This window comes from Centruroides sculpturatus, unplaced genomic scaffold, assembly GCF_000671375.1.
Source record: "Centruroides sculpturatus isolate CEXI.00-Female unplaced genomic scaffold, Cexi_2.0 scaffold172, whole genome shotgun sequence".
In the NCBI taxonomy this organism is placed as follows: domain Eukaryota; kingdom Metazoa; phylum Arthropoda; class Arachnida; order Scorpiones; family Buthidae; genus Centruroides; species Centruroides sculpturatus.
This window is the reverse complement of record NW_019385305.1, coordinates 152558-176564: the sequence shown is the minus strand read 5'-3', so window position 1 is coordinate 176564 and position 24007 is coordinate 152558. Positions and strand designations below refer to the sequence as shown.

Below are 24007 nucleotides of genomic sequence, written 5' to 3'. Positions count from 1 at the left end.
AGACTCGGGGCTACTACCACATACAAACACCATTCATGTGCGATGTGTAGTTTTGGCTGAAAAGTAAAATATAGGGACACACACGTCCATTTATATATATATAGATATAGATAAAGATATTATAGTATTAAATTTATGTAACTACAAAGATTATCTTAGATTGTTTACTTGGTATGATAAACCTTTACCTAACACATTTTCAAAATTATTTATTTTTCTACTGTACACAATTTCAAAATTTTTTTAAATGCGTGACATTAGGCAGTTAGTATTTTAAACCCTTACGTAAGATAACATTCGTAGTTATATAAATAAAATACTATATTATAATAGAAGGGTTAGAAGTATAAAATAATCTAATAATCTTAATGTTTGTTATTTTTTGCCCGAGTAACGCTGGGCTCATCTGCTAGTATCTTCTATTTCTATACTACAGTACTTATGAATTAGCAGCCGCATAAAGTGGGAATTTTATTGAGTTTCTCAATAAAAATTTCTTTTCCGTTTAACTCAGTTTTTCCAAGATTAGAGCCCGAGTGCATCACTAATGCAAGACAATGTGCCAAGGTGAGGTGGATTCTGGAAGGACTTTACTTTGTGAAATTGGCCACTAATTAAGTGTAAGATAATTTAAAAAAACTCGCGGCGAGCCCTTTGGTCAGGCGCGACCATGGACCAACTTACCAGTATTCGGTGATTTTATCCATTCGGTCACTGATGAACCTTATCACTTAAAAAATTGTATCCAGCTCTTAATTTAACTCGCTGTTTTTCATCAGACGCGGCGTGTTAAAGAGTGTACAATACATATCGCATAACTATAGATAGAAACAGCGATCATTATATTAGTGATTTTAAAATTTTATGAAATTTTTATATTATTAAATATCAATTTCGAATAATATTAATCATTGCTCAACGTGTTAGTATTCTGTAAATTAGAATTATGATAATTTCTATCAAAAATACTTATGAATATTCCAGGCAACTTCCTTTTCAACTACAGTGCTGTAATCATTTTGTCTGCGTTATTATTTGTTTTAGGTATGCATTTGGGAAATACGCAAATTATTAATATAATTTATATAAAATATTATTGACGTTAAATTATAAATAGTGTTTCGTTAGAATAATGTGTTATTTATATTAAAAAATAAATAAAAAAAATTTCGATTTGAGTTGGCAACTTTACGTAGCGCTGTTGTAGCAAAGTCTGATTTGCGTTTTTGGATACGAGACATTAATTTTTATATTTTTAATTTCGTATCTAAAACGATTGGAATTTCAAAATAGTTATAATTTAACCAAGTAATTAAAATTTAAAAATAATCGAACGATTTCACTTGCGTACAAACGCAAAGAAATGAATTTTTCAAGCAAACGGTCTGAAAATAATTCAAAACACATGATACGTTTGACTTCATGGGTGTTGGGTCCGTAACCTAAGCAACACATCTTTCAATTGGTCCGGTCCCACCCGAAATACCAAATGTAAGATCCCGTTTAATTGGCCAATAATTGCCGGCACTTTCTGTAAAACTATGTCATTGGTCGCCGCGAGTCATGTGACCGATGACGTTACGTACGGTGAAGGAAGGAGAGGAAAGATGGACGAACGTCGTTGGTTTAACTACTAAGATCAATTAATTCGTTTCGATCGCGTATTTGGAAAATTTTAATATAAACTGTGATACGTCAACAATCTATTCATTCCTATGTTCAGTTTTTGAAGAGCGAGAAAGTCGAGGATATCGTTGGGAGTAATTGCACGTTGTTTTAGGCCTAACAGTTTGTACATTGAATTCAAAATAAGATACGAGATGGATTCGAATCGCCATCGATTCGATTAAGAAAATATCGGCTTATGATTGTAAGTAATTCTTACATTCCCGTCAATTGCGAGGCATCTGTTCGTCGTTGGTCTCTACTATGGAACTCGTTATCCACAAGTTGACTTTTAGTTCAAACAGATGATTTTCTAGAAGGAGAAATTCGAATATTTATGTGTTTATTGATGATCGAGTTTCCTCGTTTTGTTAACAATCTGACCATCACCTAATTCGGTCTTACTTACCGATAATGTCTTCACATCCATCCCATTCGGCCTCTCCTGGATTTGTGGATAAAATTGACCCTTTTAAAAAAGGTTCCGTCAAAAGAAAACAAAAAAAGTCACAAGGATCCTCGCGTTATAGGTCAACAAATGATGTAGAATTACAAGCTCTGCCTCTATTGAAAGGTAAGTGCTTGTCAATTACATTTTTCCTTTCTGTAAATAAATATTTGCCTATAAATCCTTCAAAAAAAATAATAAATAAAAAAAATTTGATTATAATGTGGAAATGTGTTGCCTCGGGGGATTCCTTATATGTCCTTGAATTCTCATCTGTTATAAGGAAGATTTAGAAGGAAACTAGATTACATTCTGTTTATTTTTAAATAAAATTATGCAATGCACTTGCTAATTTATGAGTAAATTTTTGTACTTGCAAATCAGAATAACATAAATTACCATGTTAAGATTGTTATGTATGGATTTGTTAGGGTTTCAAATGAAAAAATTATGTTGTAATGGTCTACTCAAACTCTGCCTTGTTTTCATTCACTCTGTGATAGTGTGTTGGTAATTTATTGTCTTGGCCGAAAGTATGCATTACGGTAAAACAGTAGTACTTGATAATATTCGTTATTTAAATCGCTACTATAAATGTTTTCGTATGTGACCGACGAGATTTTTTAATTCGGTCACTATGGGTAATTTGACATTTTAATAAAAATTTTGCACTTTAAAAAATAATAAGAAAACATTGCTTTTAATATTGCATCATAATGGGAAATAAGATTTCATAACTGATATCATTATTTACTTTTTAATCTCTTCTTATATGATGGTTTAATGTTAGCTGGTTTATTAATTGAATTTTAGTATATTTCTTTTGAATAATGATGTATAGAGTCTTTTTAAATAATATACATTTATATTAAAAACTGCACTGCAGCATATTACTAATATACTTTAAAAATAGGGTGTGGCATCTATTTAAAATTCTTATTAATAGTTATATGAATCTTTTTCAACATTTTCAATTTTATATCATTATCATCATTATATTTATTCTTCATGTAAATGTTTTTATTAAATGACATATAGGCACAATTATGCCATTTCCTCTGTTGTAATTCAAACTAATAGTAAGCTGTTAAATGTATAACTTTGTGTACATATATCATATTTACAATACAAATTATATTTGACTATTACAAATACACATCTTTACTTCACTTACGTAGTCCAAAAATAATATTTTACAACATAAAAATGATTTTATTATTACTCTTATTAAACAAGTGATAATTAAGCTTTTTAATGTTGAAAATTTTGTGTTTAAGTATTTCTTTACTAATTATGCATTTTTACATACACATAATTCATTCATGTTATGAAGTTATTACATTTTATTCAAAATTTACTCTAAACAGATTATTAGGATTTCATGTCTCATGACATGAGATTTGTGTCTGTTGAACTATGAAAATCAAATTATTGCAAGCATAGATAATTATTTTAAATAATTGTATTAATGAATATTAATTTATAAATAATTGTTTTGAAATTTCAATAAGAATAAAAATATTAAAATATGAGAAATATTAATTGATATTTTTCACATTTAAAACTGGAAACTTTACGTAGCGCTGTTGTAGCAAAGTCTGATTTGCGTTTTTGGATACGAGACATTAATTTTTATATTTTTAATTTCGTATCTAAAACGATTGNTTTTATTATTACTCTTATTAAACAAGTGATAATTAAGCTTTTTAATGTTGAAAATTTTGTGTTTAAGTATTTCTTTACTAATTATGCATTTTTACATACACATAATTCATTCATGTTATGAAGTTATTACATTTTATTCAAAATTTACTCTAAACAGATTATTAGGATTTCATGTCTCATGACATGAGATTTGTGTCTGTTGAACTATGAAAATCAAATTATTGCAAGCATAGATAATTATTTTAAATAATTGTATTAATGAATATTAATTTATAAATAATTGTTTTGAAATTTCAATAAGAATAAAAATATTAAAATATGAGAAATATTAATTGATATTTTTCACATTTAAAACTTGAAATGCATAACAACAATTATGATTTGGAATGCAAAGAATAAATTTTCTATTTAATTTTATAAATGCATAAACCATTTGAGAAATTTGCATATTTGATATATTATTATAGCTGTGGAGTGATTTGGAGAGTTCAGTTTTAGCTAATTGTATGAAGTCAATGTACCTATAATGTTCTCAAAAAATGTATATATATTTAAAATTGAATTTTAGTTTTTATATTTTTCTATTGAATAAGACTTTTTCTTTTCTATTAAAATGAATATTATTACTCTGATTTTTTTAAAACAGATAAAGTTTTAAAAATAATTTTATTTTAAAATAATTATAAATTTATGTATATTATCTTCATTTGATTGATTCATATTCAAATTTCTTTTTGCCATGCATTCTGTATTTAAAAGCATTGTATAAATAATCTGAATAGAAGAATATTCAGCCTTTTTATATTTAAAGAAAGTTTTCCTTATTATTTATATAATGCATTTTTTAAAATAAAATAAAAATATATAATCATTAAATTTAATTTTTCTAAACGTAAGCTAATTTTATTTTATGCTTGTTTCTATTATATTACATTTATTAAATTGTAGGAATATTGTAGAAAGTATAATTGAAAATTTTATAAATATATTTTGAACTATTAAAATTTGTTTAAGATAGATAAAAAGATAATTTCAATAATATTAAGTTGATTGATTCAGTTGAAAGTTCATATTGTATTGATAACATTTATATCTACAACCTGAATTCAATCAATTAAAAAATTTTTTTATGTATAGTATTTATATTAATATAATTATTCTAAAATTTAGTTAGCTGGTAGTATTTTTTTTTCATTAGATAATGAGTAGTAAATTCCTATTTGATTATATAATTTACAAACAAAAAAATTACAGAATTGTATTCAAACTATTTCCTAAAACAACCTAATTAAATACATTTGATCTTCAATGATAAAATACAAGCATTCATGTATACATAATAAAAGTCTAATTAAAATGCTTTAAATTGTTGTTTATTACATAGTTTTTTTTAATCTTAGACAAATAGCAAATGTTATCAGATATTTAGTTTTTAGAAATTGAATCATATAAATTCTTAAGAAATTGAATCATATCTTTATCTAAAGTGTAAAAACATTATATAAAGTAGTTATCATTACATATTTATGTAAAGTGCTAATTTTTCTTATATATATGTACATATATAAAGGAAAAAAAAAATTAACTGGAACAGATTTAGTGCTATAATTATCTTCTGACATTTCTTGATGTCATAGCTTATATAATCATTCACATAATTATGCACGTTTCCTGTGCATAGTATAAATATTTTTGTGTATAAAATTGAACAAATTTATCACTATTTCTTTATTAAATTTTACTCTCAACTCTCTATAAAGTCTTTTCAATGCAGTATCAGTTCAGAAAAACTTACATTTAAATATTGAAGTGTAAAAGTTTAAATAGATTTTAATTGTTAAATTTATAATTAACTACAAATAAGTCTTTTTTTAAGTATATTAGATATTAAATTTGATTTTGTGAGAAATAAAGTAATAATAATCTATTATTTTTATTTTATTTTTTAAACATCTTTCAACACAGAGTTGAAGCAAAGATGAATGAATTTTTACATTCATTTCAAACTATTTATAGGTTACTATACCTACTTGTTCTATGTATAGATTAAAAGTATCATTTACTAATAAAATACAAGAGTGAATGGCTATTAGATATTTGAATAATAGAATAAACAATTATTTAATTTTTAGCACATGTATAAATTTTATTTTGATTACAATGAAGTAAAATATTACTTCTATTTAATTTTGAAACAATAAAATATATGAACAATATAATCATCTGCATTTAAAATTAATATCAGTTATATAATTTTTGGAAATATGATATATATAAATTCAAAATTTAATAATTTTCTTTTTCTTAATCTGAATGGACAAAACTAATATTAAGAGTACTTGAAATGTAGTAAAGATCTATAAATATTTGCACAAGTTTATTACTTACATATATAATAAAAAATTGTTTGTATTATGATTTGAATTACATATTTGAATTTTTAATAAGCTATAATTTAATTTAAACAAATGTAAAACAACAATAAACTGTTCTATGCAATCAATTATATACTGTATAAAATGTTTTATGAGATGATGATAATGGTGAGGTAATAATTTAATAATTCATTATTAGATTTTATGTATTAACAATTAGCTTTTGTATAATAATATTAAATCATATAAATAAAATTATTATTAAACTTTTCATAGATTTTTATATAAACTATAGCATGAGTAGTAAAATATTACTTTTTTTAACACCATGATAACTGTATTTATTAATGTTTTTATTTGAACTTGCATAAATGATTTACTGCAGATTAAAAAGCCAATAAATATAAATGATAAAATTATTAATCGAAGCAAAATAGTTTATTATTTGCATAAATTAGTTCAGATAAATTTTAGAATATGTTTAAGATATGATTTTATCTTGCTTTTCTATCTAAAAAATATTATTGATTAATAACTTGAAAGATATTGTTGATAACTAGCCAGAACCTGTCAAATATTTGGTGGTGATTAGAATGTGACTTGCCTATTAGTTTGATGTCATGGTCCTTACAATTTTGAATTGCATTTGTATTGAATAAAATCTCTAAATATTTTCATAAATGCTACTCGTCTCTTCTTAACTTGCAAAATTCAGTTGTGAAAGGAATAAAGATTTCGAAATTTGAGAAACAAATTTTTTAAAAAAATTCAGATTTTTAAATTTTAAATTGATTTATAATTTTTATATATTACTTTTTGAATCTCTCACTGAACACAATATTTTTAATAGAAAACTTATTTACTATTATCAATTTTTGTAAACATTCTAATATTTTTAAATGATCCACTCTGGATGGAGATGCTTCACAAAATATGGTCATACATTGTTATGCCTGCACAATGATCGCCTGTTTAATCAATTCCTTACTATTATACAAATATGATTTTACAGACTTCTATTTTATTTCAAATTGACTGTTTGGTGCTGTCAGCTGTGATAGATTATTTTTAATTATAAATTGTAGTGAAATGACATGTCTGAGTCAAATATCATAAAATGAGAGAGATTCATTTAAGATATGAATATGTAGAAGGAACTGCTTTCAGCTCTCTGCACATATGAATACAATAATCTTGATTTTAAGAGTAGAGTACTTGTAATGAGTAAGAAATCATTGAAGAAATATTTTACTACTTTTTACAATACTTTGATAACCAATATATTTTTTTCTATTTGAATGTAATAATAGAAATCAGTAGAGGTTACTAAAGACAACATGCAATGAGAATATTTTAACATTTTGCAATATATGTTGTGTTTTACATATAAGTATGTTCTATTATAATTTCATTATTGTTAAATTAGTAATACAGTAATACCTCGGTTTTTGTTGACTTTGGTTTTGGTTTTCGTCGATTTTTTCCATGAAAAATTTGTCTCGGTTTTTGTCAATTGCCTCAGATTTCATCTGCATGCCCATGTGACCTCACTGCTAATTTTTGTGAAAATGAAGGGAACCACACTGTTTTCCTGCTCAGTGTGGCATTATTTCTCGTTGTGTGAGTATTACCCACATGTCTAGCCAAACTATTGCTTTCCTTTCCTTTTAGCTCAATCATGGGACCAAAGAAAGTTTTCAAAGCCAGAAGTCCTTTGAAGGAGGAGGCCTGGAACACAATCAGGTGAAAGAAAATCATTGAAAAATATGAGAGGGGCATTAAGATTGCTGAAATCAGTTGCATGTATGTGAAGTCGCCATCCACAATAAGTTCCATTGTGGCAAAAAAAAAGAATCAATAAACGAGACTAATGTAGCGAAAGGTGTGAATGTGTTAACGTAACAGAGATTGCAAACAATTGAAGATGTCGAACAGTTATTATTAATTTGGATCAATCAAAAACAGTTAGATGGCAATTCTGTTTTGGAGGCCATCATATTAGTCTTTTATATTTATTTTATATTAATTTAGCATTGTTTTTAGTTTTAAACACTATATTTATTTTATAAAAAATGTGTTTTTGGTATGTATTTTGAAGTGTCTAGAATGAATTAATTGAATTTATATTGATTCATATGGAAATAATTGCCTCGGTTTTCATTGGTTTTGGATTTCACCAATTGTTTTTGGATGGATTATGAACAAAAACCAATGTATCACTGTACATAAAATTCTTCTTACGCATTAAGGAAAATTATTCAAAATGAATTTTATTTTAAAATTCAGCATTACTTTCTTAAAAAAAAGATTATTAATATTTTTTTGTGGAAGGGAAAAACATTGAAAAAATCTTTATTTAGATGTATATTTATTTCACAACAGATAAGTGCATTTTTATAAATTTGTACAGTTTTACAAGTGCTGCTATTTCCATATAACCTTAACCGTATATGGATTTTTCTGAACTGTTCCATCTACTGTGAAGAATTGAGTATCTAGGAATTAACATACAAAGGAGGATAAAAAGAGGAAAATCTTTGATAGCACATCTAACTAAATGGAAAATGAGGACTTTTTTTTAGTTTAGGTGTTTTGCAATAATCATTTACTTATAGTGAATACATATATTGTTCATTATTCTAGAATATCTAGATAATGTTCTCACAATCAGATGACTGATATAGAATTAATAAATTCAACTTGCATAAATATATCACCTTTCATCCACTCAACAATACTAACAGACACTGTTGTTAACAGACTTTTGTTTAACAGTCAGTGGCTTCACAATTACATACACAAAATTTTATTTAAGTTTATCTGGTGTCAATGTAATAAGATATTGAATTGTAGTCAATATTAATATTAATGTCTGGTTTACAAGATCTGTGTCAAGACTGTTCAAAACTAAGTCTTGATCAGCAGAATTTTTATTTTTCATGTTTTTCAGCTGTTTGTAGAGTCATCAGGATACAGTGAATAGTATAGAATTCAAATGTCTAATTTTAAAGTTAGAATAATTAAAATACTACAAGTATGTAAATAATAAAATAAGAAATAAAAAATACAAAACAGGATAAATGCTATAAAATACAGTAAATATATAAGCAGAATAAAATAGAAATTATTAATAATAATAATAATAATAATAATGCTACAAAATTTTGCAAATAACACTGAAATTAAACTCATAAATCTCAAAGAATGTGTTTCTATGCAATCAAAGACATATATCTTTATGAATATTACACATAAGGTTCCTTGAATACCAGTTGATGATTAGCTTTTCAAGGATTTTTCTGTGGTTTGGTTTCTAGTGGTTCTCATGAGCTTTTACTCATTAAACTGTGGAGTGTTGTCTGGAATAGTGATCATGGTAGCCTGAGATGTGGTGCATTTTGCTTTCTTTTGTCTTAGTATTAGGAAATAGTATATATACAGTAGACCCCTATAACACATGTTCATATAATATGGATTCGTATAACACAGTGAAAAAATTGCGATCATATTTGTATAAACATGCTAAAAGAGACTTGTATAATACGGTAAAATGTCATCGCCAACTTGTGTCATGACAGGATTGGTAAAATCTAGACCAATAGCGGATATTGCACAAATCATTGAGTTTAAACGAGCAGCGAATCTACTAAAAACCATTTATTATTTAATGGCCATAAAAATTATATTTATATTAATGATGTCTCCAAAGTTAAGTTATTGATCAGTGCTGTTAAGCCTGCTGTTCAGTGCACTGCTCCATGATGAAAATAAGCTTAATCAATGGTGTCGTCGAACGGTGCACACTCAGTAAGTAATCCTATGATTTTTTGTTTATAGCATAGTTTATATGGATTATTTCCAAAAAATTATACGTGTTTTGGAAATGTTGAGTCAAATTAGTCTAGAATCNTGTCATGTAATAAATAATAAGTATATAACAGAAATTTATTAGTTTTTATTACTAGCATTGTACGTAACATTCTAACAAAAATACCAAAATGTAAAATTGGCCGATTATCGAAACCGATTAATCGGATGGAATGGCCGATATGGCCGATTACCGATTACTTATCGATTAATCGGTGCATCCTTAGTATTAATACATTGGGCTTTGAGATGTTTATATATATTACTTGTTAGTAACAATATAAAAAAATTAATTATTGCCAGTAAAAATTTGTTCTTATTTTAAGTTTTAAATTGGGCATTCAAATTCTGTTCTTTGACAGAATTTGAATGCACAAACAGCTGAAAACATTTTGAAATATAAAAATTCTACTGATTAAGATTTAGTTTTTGAAAATATTAATAGTGACAATAAATACATAATACCTGTAGATTATTATGAAAATGAATGATAGGAATAATTTATGTAAGCAAACCATTAGTTTTGCTTAACAGTAAATACTTTGTTTTACTTTTTCTCATAGTTTGAGTTTAGTATTGATAATGTGCTGAAAGCTGAGCATGATAAACATGTTTTTATTTTTTAAATTTTAATGTGATATTATCTAATTTTTACATAAAATATTCATCATATATTTCAAACTGTAAGCTGTTTAGATTTTATGAAGCAGGAAATGCCTGTATAACAAGTTTTATTCTTAATATTTGTAATGCTTCAGCTTTACTTCATATTACTTCAATTATTTATATTACTTCAATATAATACTTCAGCTTTAAAATTCCATTTATTAATGTTTTGAACATAACTAATGAATTAATATACAAGGTGATTATACAATCTTAATTTATAATATCTTATATATCTTAATATTCTATATTTGTGAAAATGTTAACAAAAGCATTTGTATGGAGGTCATAAGAAACATGTTGATTCACAAAGAGAGAATTATTGTTTGTGCATGTTGTGGTGCAATGTACAACGAAGTACAGATAAACTACACCCAGAAATTCAAGAAGTCTGCTAACAGGACAATATCAGACTGTTGGTTACCAAATTCAGGTGAATGGGTAACATACACAATGCATAATGTTATGGGAGACCCATTGTACTGGATGAAATGGTTTAACATACAGAAAGTACAATAACACAGTCTACTTCATCAACCAGAAGACTAAGCCAGGTACTCACTGTACCACAACTTTAGCTCCAAATGTGGAGATCCTTCATTATAAACTTATAAAATCATCATAATGTGTCGAAGTATTACAAAAGTTGGAGGAGGAGGAGAAAGAGGACTATTCCACTCACTAAGCAACATGTCATGATCTCTTGAAGACTATGGAACAGCTGAATTTGATGACACTTTTGTGTGTGCTAACCCACTGAAAAAAATGCAAACTACAATGATTCTCTTTTCTTGGGTCAGCATGTTTCACACAACTTGCAAACAAATGGTTTTTGTAACAATTTTTACAAAAACAGAGATTTAATAATCATCCTATATTATACACATACACACACAATATTTTAAAAATTTCTAAAATATCTAACAAATATATGCATGAAAAAGTAATTTTTAATATTTCTAATATAATTTATTCTTTTAACTTGGAGGTGGTGATACTGTATCCTTTAATCATATCAATATTTCCATTTCCATCGGGTTATGTAAACAAGAGACGAATGAATATCCTCGCAAAATCAACAATCTCTTCTAAAATAAATCTCAACACTTAATTGTTGACGCATGGAAACTTCGACATTGTTTAAAAAACACAGAAACAAAATATATTTCTTTAACCACTGATATTTGGACAGCAACCAAACAATTCTCCTTTTTTAAGTGTAACAGCTCACTGGTTGAAGGATGATTTTCAGCAGGAAAAAGCTGTTTTGCAAATTGTTCCCTTTGAAGGTTTCCATATAGCTACACGAATCAGTGAACAGTTAAAAATTGTTCTTGAACAGTATAAGTTGACAAATGATAAGATATTCTTAGTACTGAGAGATTCTGCAGCAAATCTGGTAGCTGGAATTAAGAATTGCAACTTAGAGGCATTATCATACGCTGCAGCTGACACTAAATGAATGCATATTTTCTAAACAAGATGTGAAAACTATAATCACAGTTAATAGAAATATTGTCACACATTTTAATCATTTTGCTGTAGCTGTAATCAAATTAGATTTGCAAGAAAAGTTAGGTTTGTAGAAACACAAATTAATTCAAGATGTTCCTACTCGCTAGAATTCTACATACTGCATGTTGGAACAGCAAAAGGCCCTTGTCACATATACTATAGATAATAAAATTCCTACGTTGAGCCCATATCAGTGGTCTCTCGTTGAAAAAATTGTTTTACTTGTAAAACCATTCAAAGAAATTACTGTGGAAAGCCAGCAAACGAGAAGCCACTTCATCTTCAGTAGTTCCCACAATAGAGACTCTGAAATTATTCATATCAAAAGCAAAGATCAGTAGTTCCTTAGTGGCATTAATACTACAACAGAAGAACTAGAAAATTCAATAAAAAAAGATTTTCAGCATATATAGAAAACAAGTCTTTATGCTTGTCATTTTTATTAGATTCAAAATGAAATTTCAAAAAGAGGATATGCTAGAGGAAATCTCAATAAGAATTAAATTCTGAAGCTTCTACTTCTGGAGGTNTATTAAATCTGCTAACGTTGCGAAAGGGGTTAAATCAATTTCTAAACAGAGATCGAAGACATTAGATCATGTTGAGAAATTGCTTTTGCTTTGGATAACTGAAAAACAGTGTGCCGGAGACAGCGTATCGGAAGAAATTATTTGCGAGAAAGTTAAAAAGCATACATGCTGATCTCATGAAAAATCAAGCAGAAACTAGCGAGGAAAGCGAGGTGTTTAAAGCCAGCCATTTTTTTTACATGAGAACAGATTAATCATTTTTACATTACTTCTTATGGAAAAGGTTGGTTTGGTATACATCCTATTCGGTATAAGTCCAAACACCAGGAACAGATTAAGGTCGTATACCGAGGTTCCACTGTACATTTTTTATATTTTTATTTTATGTTACTCCGTTGGTTATTTAATATTTAATTTTTTATTTTTTATTTTATCTTATTTCGTTGCTTATTTAAATTTGAAGTTTGAATTTTGTATTCCATTAATGGAATCCTTTAATTCAAATTTGGTTCTCAACCTGAAGATGGCCTGTGAATCAGGCTGAAAACGTTTGTTTGAAATAAATTATATTTCTCGGCAAGGATAAGATGTTAGTTATATGTATAGTGATTTGCTTAGTACTTTATGATATTGTTATCTCTTAGCATTGTTTGTTAAAATTTACTTCAATGTTGTTAATTTAAAATAGCACTTACGATGGAGCAAGAAGAAATCTATTAACAGTTAAGTAATATAAATAAATAAACATATAATGATTATAAAAATTTTAATTATATATATATGTATATTTAGAAATCAAATATATATATTATCATATTGCTTTATCATAATATATCATAAATACATGTTTATTTATTATATAATTTTTAGATTACTATAGTAATTATGTATTGTATGAATAATTACTTGTTTAACATAAGCTTATTTGATATTTTTTCTTTACAGTTTAACTTTTGTCATTTTGAAATTGCTTTATACAAGATGAAACAATTAGGATATGTTAGAACAATGATGAGGCAGTCCTTTAACTTAGAATTAAACTTTATTCTATCCAAGACTATATATGCATGCACTTGTTCACATATCTATAATTTGGCGTGCAACTGCACAACAGGTCTCTTCTTGTTTCAAGCGGTCTTCAATGGGTGTTGCCAGTTCGTACACGCTTTGCGATATTGACACTTGCTTTATTTTAGTATTCCCCAACAGGATAACTGTTTGCTTTTGTTTTTTAATAATGGATTAATAGTAAAAAAGTGTCTGTTAATTCTATTGTAAATAGAGAGCATATATTATCCACTATCTAGTTTTTTAAATAAATTTAAAATTAAATTTTTGTGACTTTCATAAAAATAGATAATACAACATTCATTGTTTTTAACAATTTATCTGAATATAAAAGATATGATAATTATCTTTTAGCACATAACTAACACCTTATCCTTGCCAAGAAATATAATTTATTTCAAACAAACATTTTCAGCCTGATTCACAGGTCATCTTCAGGTTGAGAACCAAATTTGAATTAAAGGATTCCATTAATGGAATCCTTTAATTCAAATTTGGTTCTCAACCTGAAGATGACCTGTGAATCAGNTCCAATAAAATTACTATTTTGACTGGTTAGAGCTCTTATTAAATTTCTTAACTATAAACTTCCATGCAGAGAGAAGACTTTCTGCATCCCTTGCATTTAAACAGCCTTCCTGTATTTTACTCCTATAAATTTGCAACTTTTCAGCTGTCAACGCCAAAGATTGGGAGATAAAAGTTCTATAATGGCTGCCTCATAGGAGTAAAATACAAGAAGGCTGTTTAAATGCGAGGGATGCAGAAAGTCTTCCCTCTGCATGGAAGTTTATAGTTAAGAAATTTTAATAAGAGCTCTAACCAGTCAAAATAGTAATTTTATTGGATGTGTTAGTAATTGTATTTCTTAATATTTCTATGTACAGTGGAACCTCGGTATACGTCTGCTTTAGAATACGTCCAATTCGGAATACGTCCTGTTTGGACGAAACAAATTTTGCTCAGTATACGACTTTTGTTCAGTATACGACTTAATTCAATTATACGCGCCATCTATGAACAAGTAACACTATCGGTGTACTACACTAGACTAGACGTTCGTGGTGCTACGGTTTATAACTTTGTTAAATTTCTTCTGATTTTAATTTGTAAGTAACATTTTATTATCTGTATTAATCATGAATTGCAAAAGGGCAACAGAAAAATAAAAAAATGACTAGAAACACAACGGAACTGAAAAAAAGAGATTGTTGAGAAATATGAAGGTGGCACGCGTGTTCGAGATTTAACAAAATTTAACTGTTTCATTCTGTATTCCAAGAATGACGATATCGACAATCGTGAAAAATAAAGACATTATTAAATCTGCTAACGTTGCGAAAGGGGTTAAATCAATTTCTAAACAGAGATCGAAGACATTAGATCATGTTGAGAAATTGCTTTTGCTTTGGATAACTGAAAAACAGTGTGCCGGAGACAGCGTATCGGAAGAAATTATTTGCGAGAAAGTTAAAAAGCATACATGCTGATCTCATGAAAAATCAAGCAGAAACTAGCGAGGAAAGCGAGGTGTTTAAAGCCAGCCATTTTTTTTACATGAGAACAGATTAATCATTTTTACATTACTTCTTATGGAAAAGGTTGGTTTGGTATACATCCTATTCGGTATAAGTCCAAACACCAGGAACAGATTAAGGTCGTATACCGAGGTTCCACTGTACATTTTTTATATTTTTATTTTATGTTACTCCGTTGGTTATTTAATATTTAATTTTTTATTTTTTATTTTATCTTATTTCGTTGCTTATTTAAATTTGAAGTTTGAATTTTGTATTCCATTAATGGAATCCTTTAATTCAAATTTGGTTCTCAACCTGAAGATGGCCTGTGAATCAGGCTGAAAACGTTTGTTTGAAATAAATTATATTTCTCGGCAAGGATAAGATGTTAGTTATATGTATAGTGATTTGCTTAGTACTTTATGATATTGTTATCTCTTAGCATTGTTTGTTAAAATTTACTTCAATGTTGTTAATTTAAAATAGCACTTACGATGGAGCAAGAAGAAATCTATTAACAGTTAAGTAATATAAATAAATAAACATATAAATCTATATAAATAAAAATGTAAATGTTTGTTCAAAATCTTAAATCTCTGAAAGTTCTTAACCAATTGCTTTAAAATTTTGACACAACATTGCATGTGAATATGCACTAGTTTTTATATTATATAGATGTTGAAATCCCCCCGGCAGGGGAGAGGGACAAAATGAAGGCTTAGCTTACCATGAAGAACTCGGCTTCTATTATACTATTTTAGATGCAGTTTTTTGTGTTTTTGATTGCGCTTTAATAGGGTATGTCAAGAGAATGTAACTAAGAAGGGATTTTTCGAAATTCCCCCCGCAGGGAGTGTTATACATTTATAATAGATGCATTTTGGACCACAGCTAGTATACAATAAATCATGGCCAGTTTTAGTAGCCAAATGTATTCATAAATCAAAATTATTTTAGACTAGAATTAAACTAATTCTTAATTAATTAAATTGTGGAATTTGACCTGAAGATAAATGATTAAGCTTCCAACAATTTTTAAAATTAATAATTAGAGAATTAATTTAAAATTTTTTAATTAAATAATACAGAACATTTTGGAAGAAAAGATTAACAAGAATGGTACTCAAATCTTCAATCTAATACTGTGTAGATATAGTATACTGCTAAAAATTAGCTTAATTCTAGCTTAGAAAAGAATCTGACTTTTAGACATATTGTTTTTTGTTCATAAATGTCTTTTTAATTTGAATTTAATTGTCCATTGTATTTTGAATTTGATTTATATTATATTTCATGTTTTATGACTTTTATTAATTACTAATTTATGTATGAAAAATTAAAATGAAATTACATTTTACAAGTGAAATAATAAATTTGTAGTTTGTAAACAGTTTCAAATATAAATTGTATGTGTAACATCTAGTATAATAAATAAACAAAAATAAAAGCGTTTTTAATTAAATGATTTTTACAACCTTAAAAGTTATAATAAACTGTTACATTGTCCTTACAGTTAACTTCTTGGTTATTTTTTTTCTGGTGAATTATTCTAATCAGATATGAATAACTTCACTTTTTTATATCAGGATTTACAAATTATTGACAATTTGCATGCTTTAATTTCAGATTACAACTAGACTGACTTACTATTTTTAATTGGAGCTTTTAGTAAATCCAGTTGTATTGGAAGAATGGGAGTTGATGTTTGAATTTTGTTAATATAATATGTTACAAATGTTAAATATTAGTTTAGATAAATTTAGTGTTTTAGTATTATATGTAAAATTGATGGCTGTCAAGAAATTTATTTAGAGAAATAATGTATTATTTTTTCAAGCATTCTATAAGACAGCAAGATTGTATATAAAGTTTCATTCTGTAATTCTTTAATTTTGTGTATACCGAATTAAAAAAATGCTGTTTTTAATTGTTTTTTACTTGACTAATATAAAAAGAAATGTTGTGTTTTCCAATGTCTGAGAAATTATAAAAATATATTGCTTATCCAATATCTAGTACAAATGCTGTAATGAATTATACAGCATTTGTACTAGAAAGAGAATACATTCTTATTATGATCCCATGACATTTAAAACACCAGTTCAGTCATCACAATGTCCCTTTGTCCACAGGTTAAAAGAAAAGGTTTTTTACAAGTTGAATAGACTAAGTCAGCCTGATTCTTTAAAAAAATTGAATAAAAATTTGCTGTAATGAATATTTAATGGATGTGTGCAATCAGATATTGAGAATTGATCACTCTCCTAGAAGTAATTTATGTAGAGAATGTGATGATTTACTATATCATTTGTTCATAAGAAAATATAGGCAAATGATAACTTTTGTCTTTCAATTTCAAAATTTATAACTTGTTAGATTTTCAATGTGGAAATAATTTAATATTTTAAAAATTTTATTTGCTAATTCTGTATGATTTTAATACAGTTTTAAATTAAAATTACAAAATATCTTATTAATGTTTGTAATTTGAAGACTTTCAATTTAAATTTATGGTGAAGTGAATAATTAGTTCTTAATTTATATAGTTTTTGCATTGAGAACCAGGATTTTATGCAATCAAAATTGTTAACATTTGGCAATCTTTAAGGTGTTAAATTGAAATATTTCAGTTTGGAATATGTTTTGTATATGATCAAATGAGTTCTGTTACTTTTGTAAAGTTTTTGCAGCCTAAATCTTCACTAAAAGAATTGCTAATGTTATCAGTAGTATAACTAGAATCAATATTAGTGGGGCCTAATTAGAACATGAAACTACATTTACTTTTGTACTATCATGGATGTATCTGCTAGTGTTGTGAATAAAGAGTAAATGCTTAGACACTGTTTATATGTGTATAAGTGCAATAAATATGTGTTCATATGGCTATGCACTTAAATTAAATCATAATCTATTTGTCACATTCAAATTTTCTTTGTTTCAAGTTTAGTTCTGTATTCTATTGTCAAGCCATCTCTGCAGTATATATGTATGTATAAAACAGTGGTAATTTTGTTAAAAGTTTGTTTATTCTTCTACTGGATTATGAAATTAAAGGAATTATGCACTTGAATCTGTTTTTCTGGAATCTTTTGAGCTGGCTAAATTTCCCACTTGCTTCTTCCTGCCAAATGCATCTATGGAATTGATGAAAGATGGTATGAGAAGTCAAGCATTGGTATGGATTGATGTTTCTTTCCCCAAGAAATAATTTGCAACATATTTACTTTCATTAAAAATTTTTTTTAATGAAGTCAGTATTATAATTACAAAAAGTAAATTTTTCTATTGCTCATAAATAAGCAATAGCTAAGTATTTATAGCTAATTTCTAAGCTATAAATACATAATAAATTATGGTAGAGTCAGTGTGTCTACCAGGCTTGATAAATATTAGGTATTTTTCACAGGCATTGCGAATAATTGTAAATGAGCACATTTTCATGGTGATATGTGCATGACATGAAATGAATCTTGGTAGCAGTTCAATGAACTGCTGGGACAAAGTGATCAGTCTGTGTGCATTCCTGAAAGGAACATGAGTGAGTTGTGTAGAGCAGTGGTTTGCAACCATTGTGAGATTGTGGCTGGTAAATTTTTTTAAATATTTTTTTATAAGATGAGGGCCTTGTCTCAACAAATTTTCTGATAACTTGTAAATACCTTTCCAATTATTTTTAAAGTAGGTACACTTATGTATAAAAGTACACTATGTCATGCTGACAAATATAAAAGTCTATTTAAATTAGTTATCAATCACTGGACTAATAAAATTTTGTGACAAATTATAATGTCCTCACTTCCACATTATTACATTAATTTATTCATATTTTCATTGATTTATCCCATTCTGATCATCAAAAATTTATATTATTATTTAGTATGATTATTATACTATTAAATTTATTTTAATGATGTTGGCTTGAAAAAAAAATGGTACTGAGAAAAATATTTATGCATTGTTAACTCCATAGAAATCAGCTGAGCAGAGGAAGGCAGCAAAAGGATGTCAACTTGTTGGTAAAACCCTTAGCACATATATATGCTAAATATTTATATACATGCAAAGTATGTAATTTTAATAAATAAAAATATATGAATATCTCAATTCGAAATACTAGTTCCAACACTAATTAATATTTTGAATTTAAAAATACAGCACTGTAAAATAGTATAACTTTTAACCACTTAGTTTCTTTTATTACAACTGAGTTTTTGAAGATATTAGTTAGGAGACTTTTGTTGCTGTTTTCCTATCTGTTAGCTTATTAATTTTGAGATGAATTGAAGTGATAGAAAGTTACAGATGGAGATAGAAAGTTGCAAATCGTTCCTCAGTTTTATTTTAAGCACAATCATGGCATAAAGTGTAGTTTCACAAATATATGTTGTGTAAAAACAAGAAATCTTATTTCAATTTCATGTAAATTTGGATATTCATTTTTTGTTCTTATTCAGGATTTCAAATTATTCATAAATTAAAAATACTTTCCAGTCTGTTTTGTTTAATGATAATTCAGTAAATTGAAGGGTTTTTTCATGGGAAAGGGCTGTTTCTTTGTGTTTAACAAAGGAGATTCACAGTCCACATATTTTGCTTTTGGAGATCCTTGTGTTTGGGACAATACTTTCAATGGATGACATTTTCAAGTGGGCTGTATTAATATCTGAAACAAATTCTGTGAATAGAAATCATTGGCTTCCATAATGTTATTTCAATATGACTGAAACATTTCATTACTTCCCAAAGATTGGTTTTTTTACTGTATTTCACAAAATGTTAATTCCAAATATTTATTTCATGTTTATTCCTGTTTCAAAAAGACATTTAAATGATCATTATACCATTTTTAATTAATTTTTTCGTTTTTTTTACTATATACTTGTTTTAATTTGCATTTTAGTTGGTTGTACTTTATTTATTGAATTGTATATATTTTTATCAGCATGTATAGTACTGTTAGTGAAGGGTAGGAAATCTAATGTCACAAGACTTTTCCTATTGTAATTGAAAATAAATATTTCTTTCTGTAATTATGTTATGCTAGAGTTTGAGTTTATTTCTGAATGATTTGATCTTGTTCCAAGCATTTAATAATGTTAAATCTGGACCTTGAAGTTTTAAATTCATGTAATTTATGTAAGAAAATATGTTTCTGAGATATGCCAGCCTGGCTACCCATTCCTTATCCTGGAAATAATGGGACAGGTCACTTTTCTTATCAGTTAGAAACATCTCAACTTCCTTTCAGAGTTTATATAACCTCCTTGAGAACTTTACTACAGGACAGCCAATGAACTTATAAATGGAAAAGATTTTGTTGATCAGGTCCTATTCCATTGCACAATGCTGTTAACAGTCTTGTATTTAAAAGCATTGTTTGTAATATAATTAATCATTTTAACAGATTGAGAAAGGACTTCATTAAGCTCAGGTGCTTTTTTTAAGACCAGATTTTGCCTATGAATATAGCACTTGTGAGACCCGAAAGGCCCTGGGTCTAATTTATGAATTTTTATTAATAATGGTAAAATATCGACACAAAATATTACTTCATTTTTGTGAAAAACTAGTGTTTTGGACGTGGGAAAAAACCAGATAACAGATGCTACTTCCTTTCACAGAAGAGAACATCCTCTGACTTTCCCTTATCTGGTTAAAAAAATCTCACTCAGATGGGAAATGGTTACCCCTCATTCACCCCCCTTTCGTCCGTTCTCATGAAAGAGTTACTGGCCGATGATTGGTTGAAACTCAGGAGATATAAGGGAAATGAGTCCGAATTCGGGGAGTTCAGCGACGGAGTTCTTCGACAGATCCTAAGCGTCAAGCTCCACACAGTTTTCCTCCTGATGACCAACGCCCTTAAACGAGTCCCATAGACTAAGTCCCGAGTCTGAACTTAGTAAAGATACTTTTATATTTGTGCACGTATTGATCTCCCGTACGAAGAAGTAAATGAACTCTATCTACAAGGTGTCCCTTACCTACAGAGAGGAAGACGAATGACAACTAAACAGGTCATATGCTTTATTCCAATTTTGTGAGCTCTCTCTCTCGATCGCGCATCAGTATAGAATAAGTCTTAGACTATATCTCGTGTGGCTTAATTGTCTTATTGATATCTTTCGTTCGTTGTAATTTGTATTCGTTTTGTTTTGAATTATTAAATTTACTCTTGTTAAATTTACTTAAATGTCTCCTAAATTGATTCCGAAACAGATCTCATACGCGTGTTAATCCGCGTATAATAAGATTGATTAACTGGTGTCGGGAACCTGACGAACATCTGAACTTCGCCGTTCGGATCATATAGCGGTTATCGCTCTCCTATGAAATATTTGAGATCAGATCTAGTGATCTACATCCTAGAGAACTAGTCTTACCGACTAGTGCCGATTAAGTGTTACACGAGTACTACCTACTCCGTAACCCCGGCTACTCTCACACACTGCATTGACTATAAGTTATTGTCTGCCATAACCTTAATTTTAGTGACTAAACCTGAAATCCTACCTTTAAGACAGGTAGCATTGTTAGATTTTTCCATTCAAGACCTCTCTCTCCAATGAAACCATTTAAAACTTTGAAAATTTCATTGCTATTAGAATGCATAATTAATTCAGAAAAACACCTAAAAGATAGCTATGAACTGAACCTTAAATTCAGTTTGTTGCTATTTTTTATGATATATTCCAGGCTTGCAGAGTTTGAACACCTAAAAGGTCGTAATTTATGTTGCTTTCATCATAGCTAATATAATGTACTGTACATACATAAGTAACATGCTATTCTGAATATTTGTTGATTCATCCTGTTGTAACACAAACAATCTAGATTTTAAAAATTTTTTTTCAGTGAGTTGTGTTTCTGTAACTTCTACCATTTCACCTTTCAACTTGGACTAGCCTAATATTTTATTACAAGCAGAAATCAAAGAAAGCTTAATGAGTTATTTTCCAGTGGAATATAGTTTTTTTATATTTAGTTATCTGTAATGATATTAAATAGGATGCCATCAGAAGTGAAATGTCAGTGGTTGAAGCTTGGAAAATAATTTTTTTTTTCTATTTAAGTGCATCTCTTTTGTGTATAAAGAATTCAATGGGTTTGTTGATTAAATTGGAATGTTTTGTATTGAGATGCATGGCATCTCAATACAAAACAGTTGCAATAGAAGTTGCAATGGCTTCATAGCTTCATTTGCTTGAATAGTAGCACAAATGACACATTGAGGTCATGGCATTGTTTGAAACCAAATTTTAGATAGTTGTCCATCAGTGATGTGCCATCATTGAAAGCGGTGGATGCGCCTCTTCCCTTGTATTTTCTAAAACATAAATACATATTAATTTTAATTATATGAAAAATTAAAATTAATTTTAATTATATGAAAAAAATCACATATCTTATTAGAAATTTCTATACTACACGTGAAAAAAAAAAAAGGTAAGATTGCTATTGTATATTTGAATGTTAGTGGCGGAGTGGAAGCGTTGTATTGTCTGCATCCAAAAAGCCAGATTTGCGCATGTGCTTTACAGAGCACCAGCCTCACCCGGTTAGCCAGTGGAAGCCTAGGACCTTGGGTGGATGCTACACGTATACCGCATCCAATTCTATCCAGGACTGGTTCTGGGCTGTTAGCCGCTTGCCTGCTAGATATTTGTCTGCCTTCGCCTGATTACGTGAATCACGAGTAGATTTATAACTTAACCCAACTGATAAGAATTTACTGGTATGTTTTTATGATAGTTCTGCATAGTTGACAGGAGTTTTAAAAAATCCATTAAAATATTTGATATATTTATTCTGCTCTCCGATTTTATATTACTCATGGATTTCAATGTTAAACCAGTGATATTACGATTTCATATATTCCATCTTTAAGGGGATGTAGAAAAAACATGTACAATTCTTGTATAATGTTAAAAAATTAACTGTTACTTTGGTAGCATCATTTACAACTAAATTTAATGAATGAGAGAGATGCACGAGGTACAGAAAAAGCTCTAGAATTTATTTTCCTTAAATTTACGATTTATGTATATGTTTGTCATAAAAATTTGTCTTCCGCTTTTTTCCTGAGATTACAAATATTCGAATACAAAGTAACTGGTTTCGATTTATTTTTACTTAAGAAGTTGTTAAATAATTAAGCGCTTAGGGAATTGGGGACATAAACAAAACCCTGATGAAAGAGCTGAAATTTTACTTAAATGAAAGCTTAACCGAACCATCTCTAGCCGAGTACAGTGGAGACTGATTTCTTTGTATTATTAATGTCATAAAGACAGAAATTTTTACGGTACAACGAGAGTGACCGAAAAGTTGTAAATTTTGGAAATTTCTGAGGACATTTGGTCCTAAAATGAATTAGTTAGAAAACAAATGACTATTAAGTTTAACATATTTAGATTTTTACAGCTATGGTGAGAAATGTCTAAAATATACAACTGCCCTGCCGCATCTTTTGAGATATACTAGTGATGCGACAAAAGAGGTATTTGACATTGACCAGTATCGGCACCCTGGGGATTTGGCAGTGCACGTGTATGCATGCTTTGCAACCATCTTCGATTCTATTCATTAGCCACTCATAGGGAGCTAGCTATTTGACTAAGTGCATTGTTTTAAGATTTTAAAAGTAAAGAATATTTTATATTTTTATATATGTTTCTTTATAAA

The 24007-nt window shown here is 28.1% G+C and overlaps 1 protein-coding gene across 1 annotated transcript in view; it reads left to right on the top strand.

The window, feature by feature from the left end:
• The first annotated feature begins 1369 nt into the window (after positions 1-1369).
• Positions 1370-24007, top strand: part of LOC111637413 (serine/threonine-protein phosphatase 2A 56 kDa regulatory subunit epsilon isoform-like) — a 126242-nt gene continuing 103604 nt past the window's right edge. Inside the window, exon 1 of the mRNA XM_023382897.1 lies at positions 1370-2239. Coding sequence (XP_023238665.1) covers positions 2080-2239 — 160 coding nt within the window. The 5' untranslated portion in view covers positions 1370-2079. The remainder of the gene's footprint in view (positions 2240-24007) is intronic.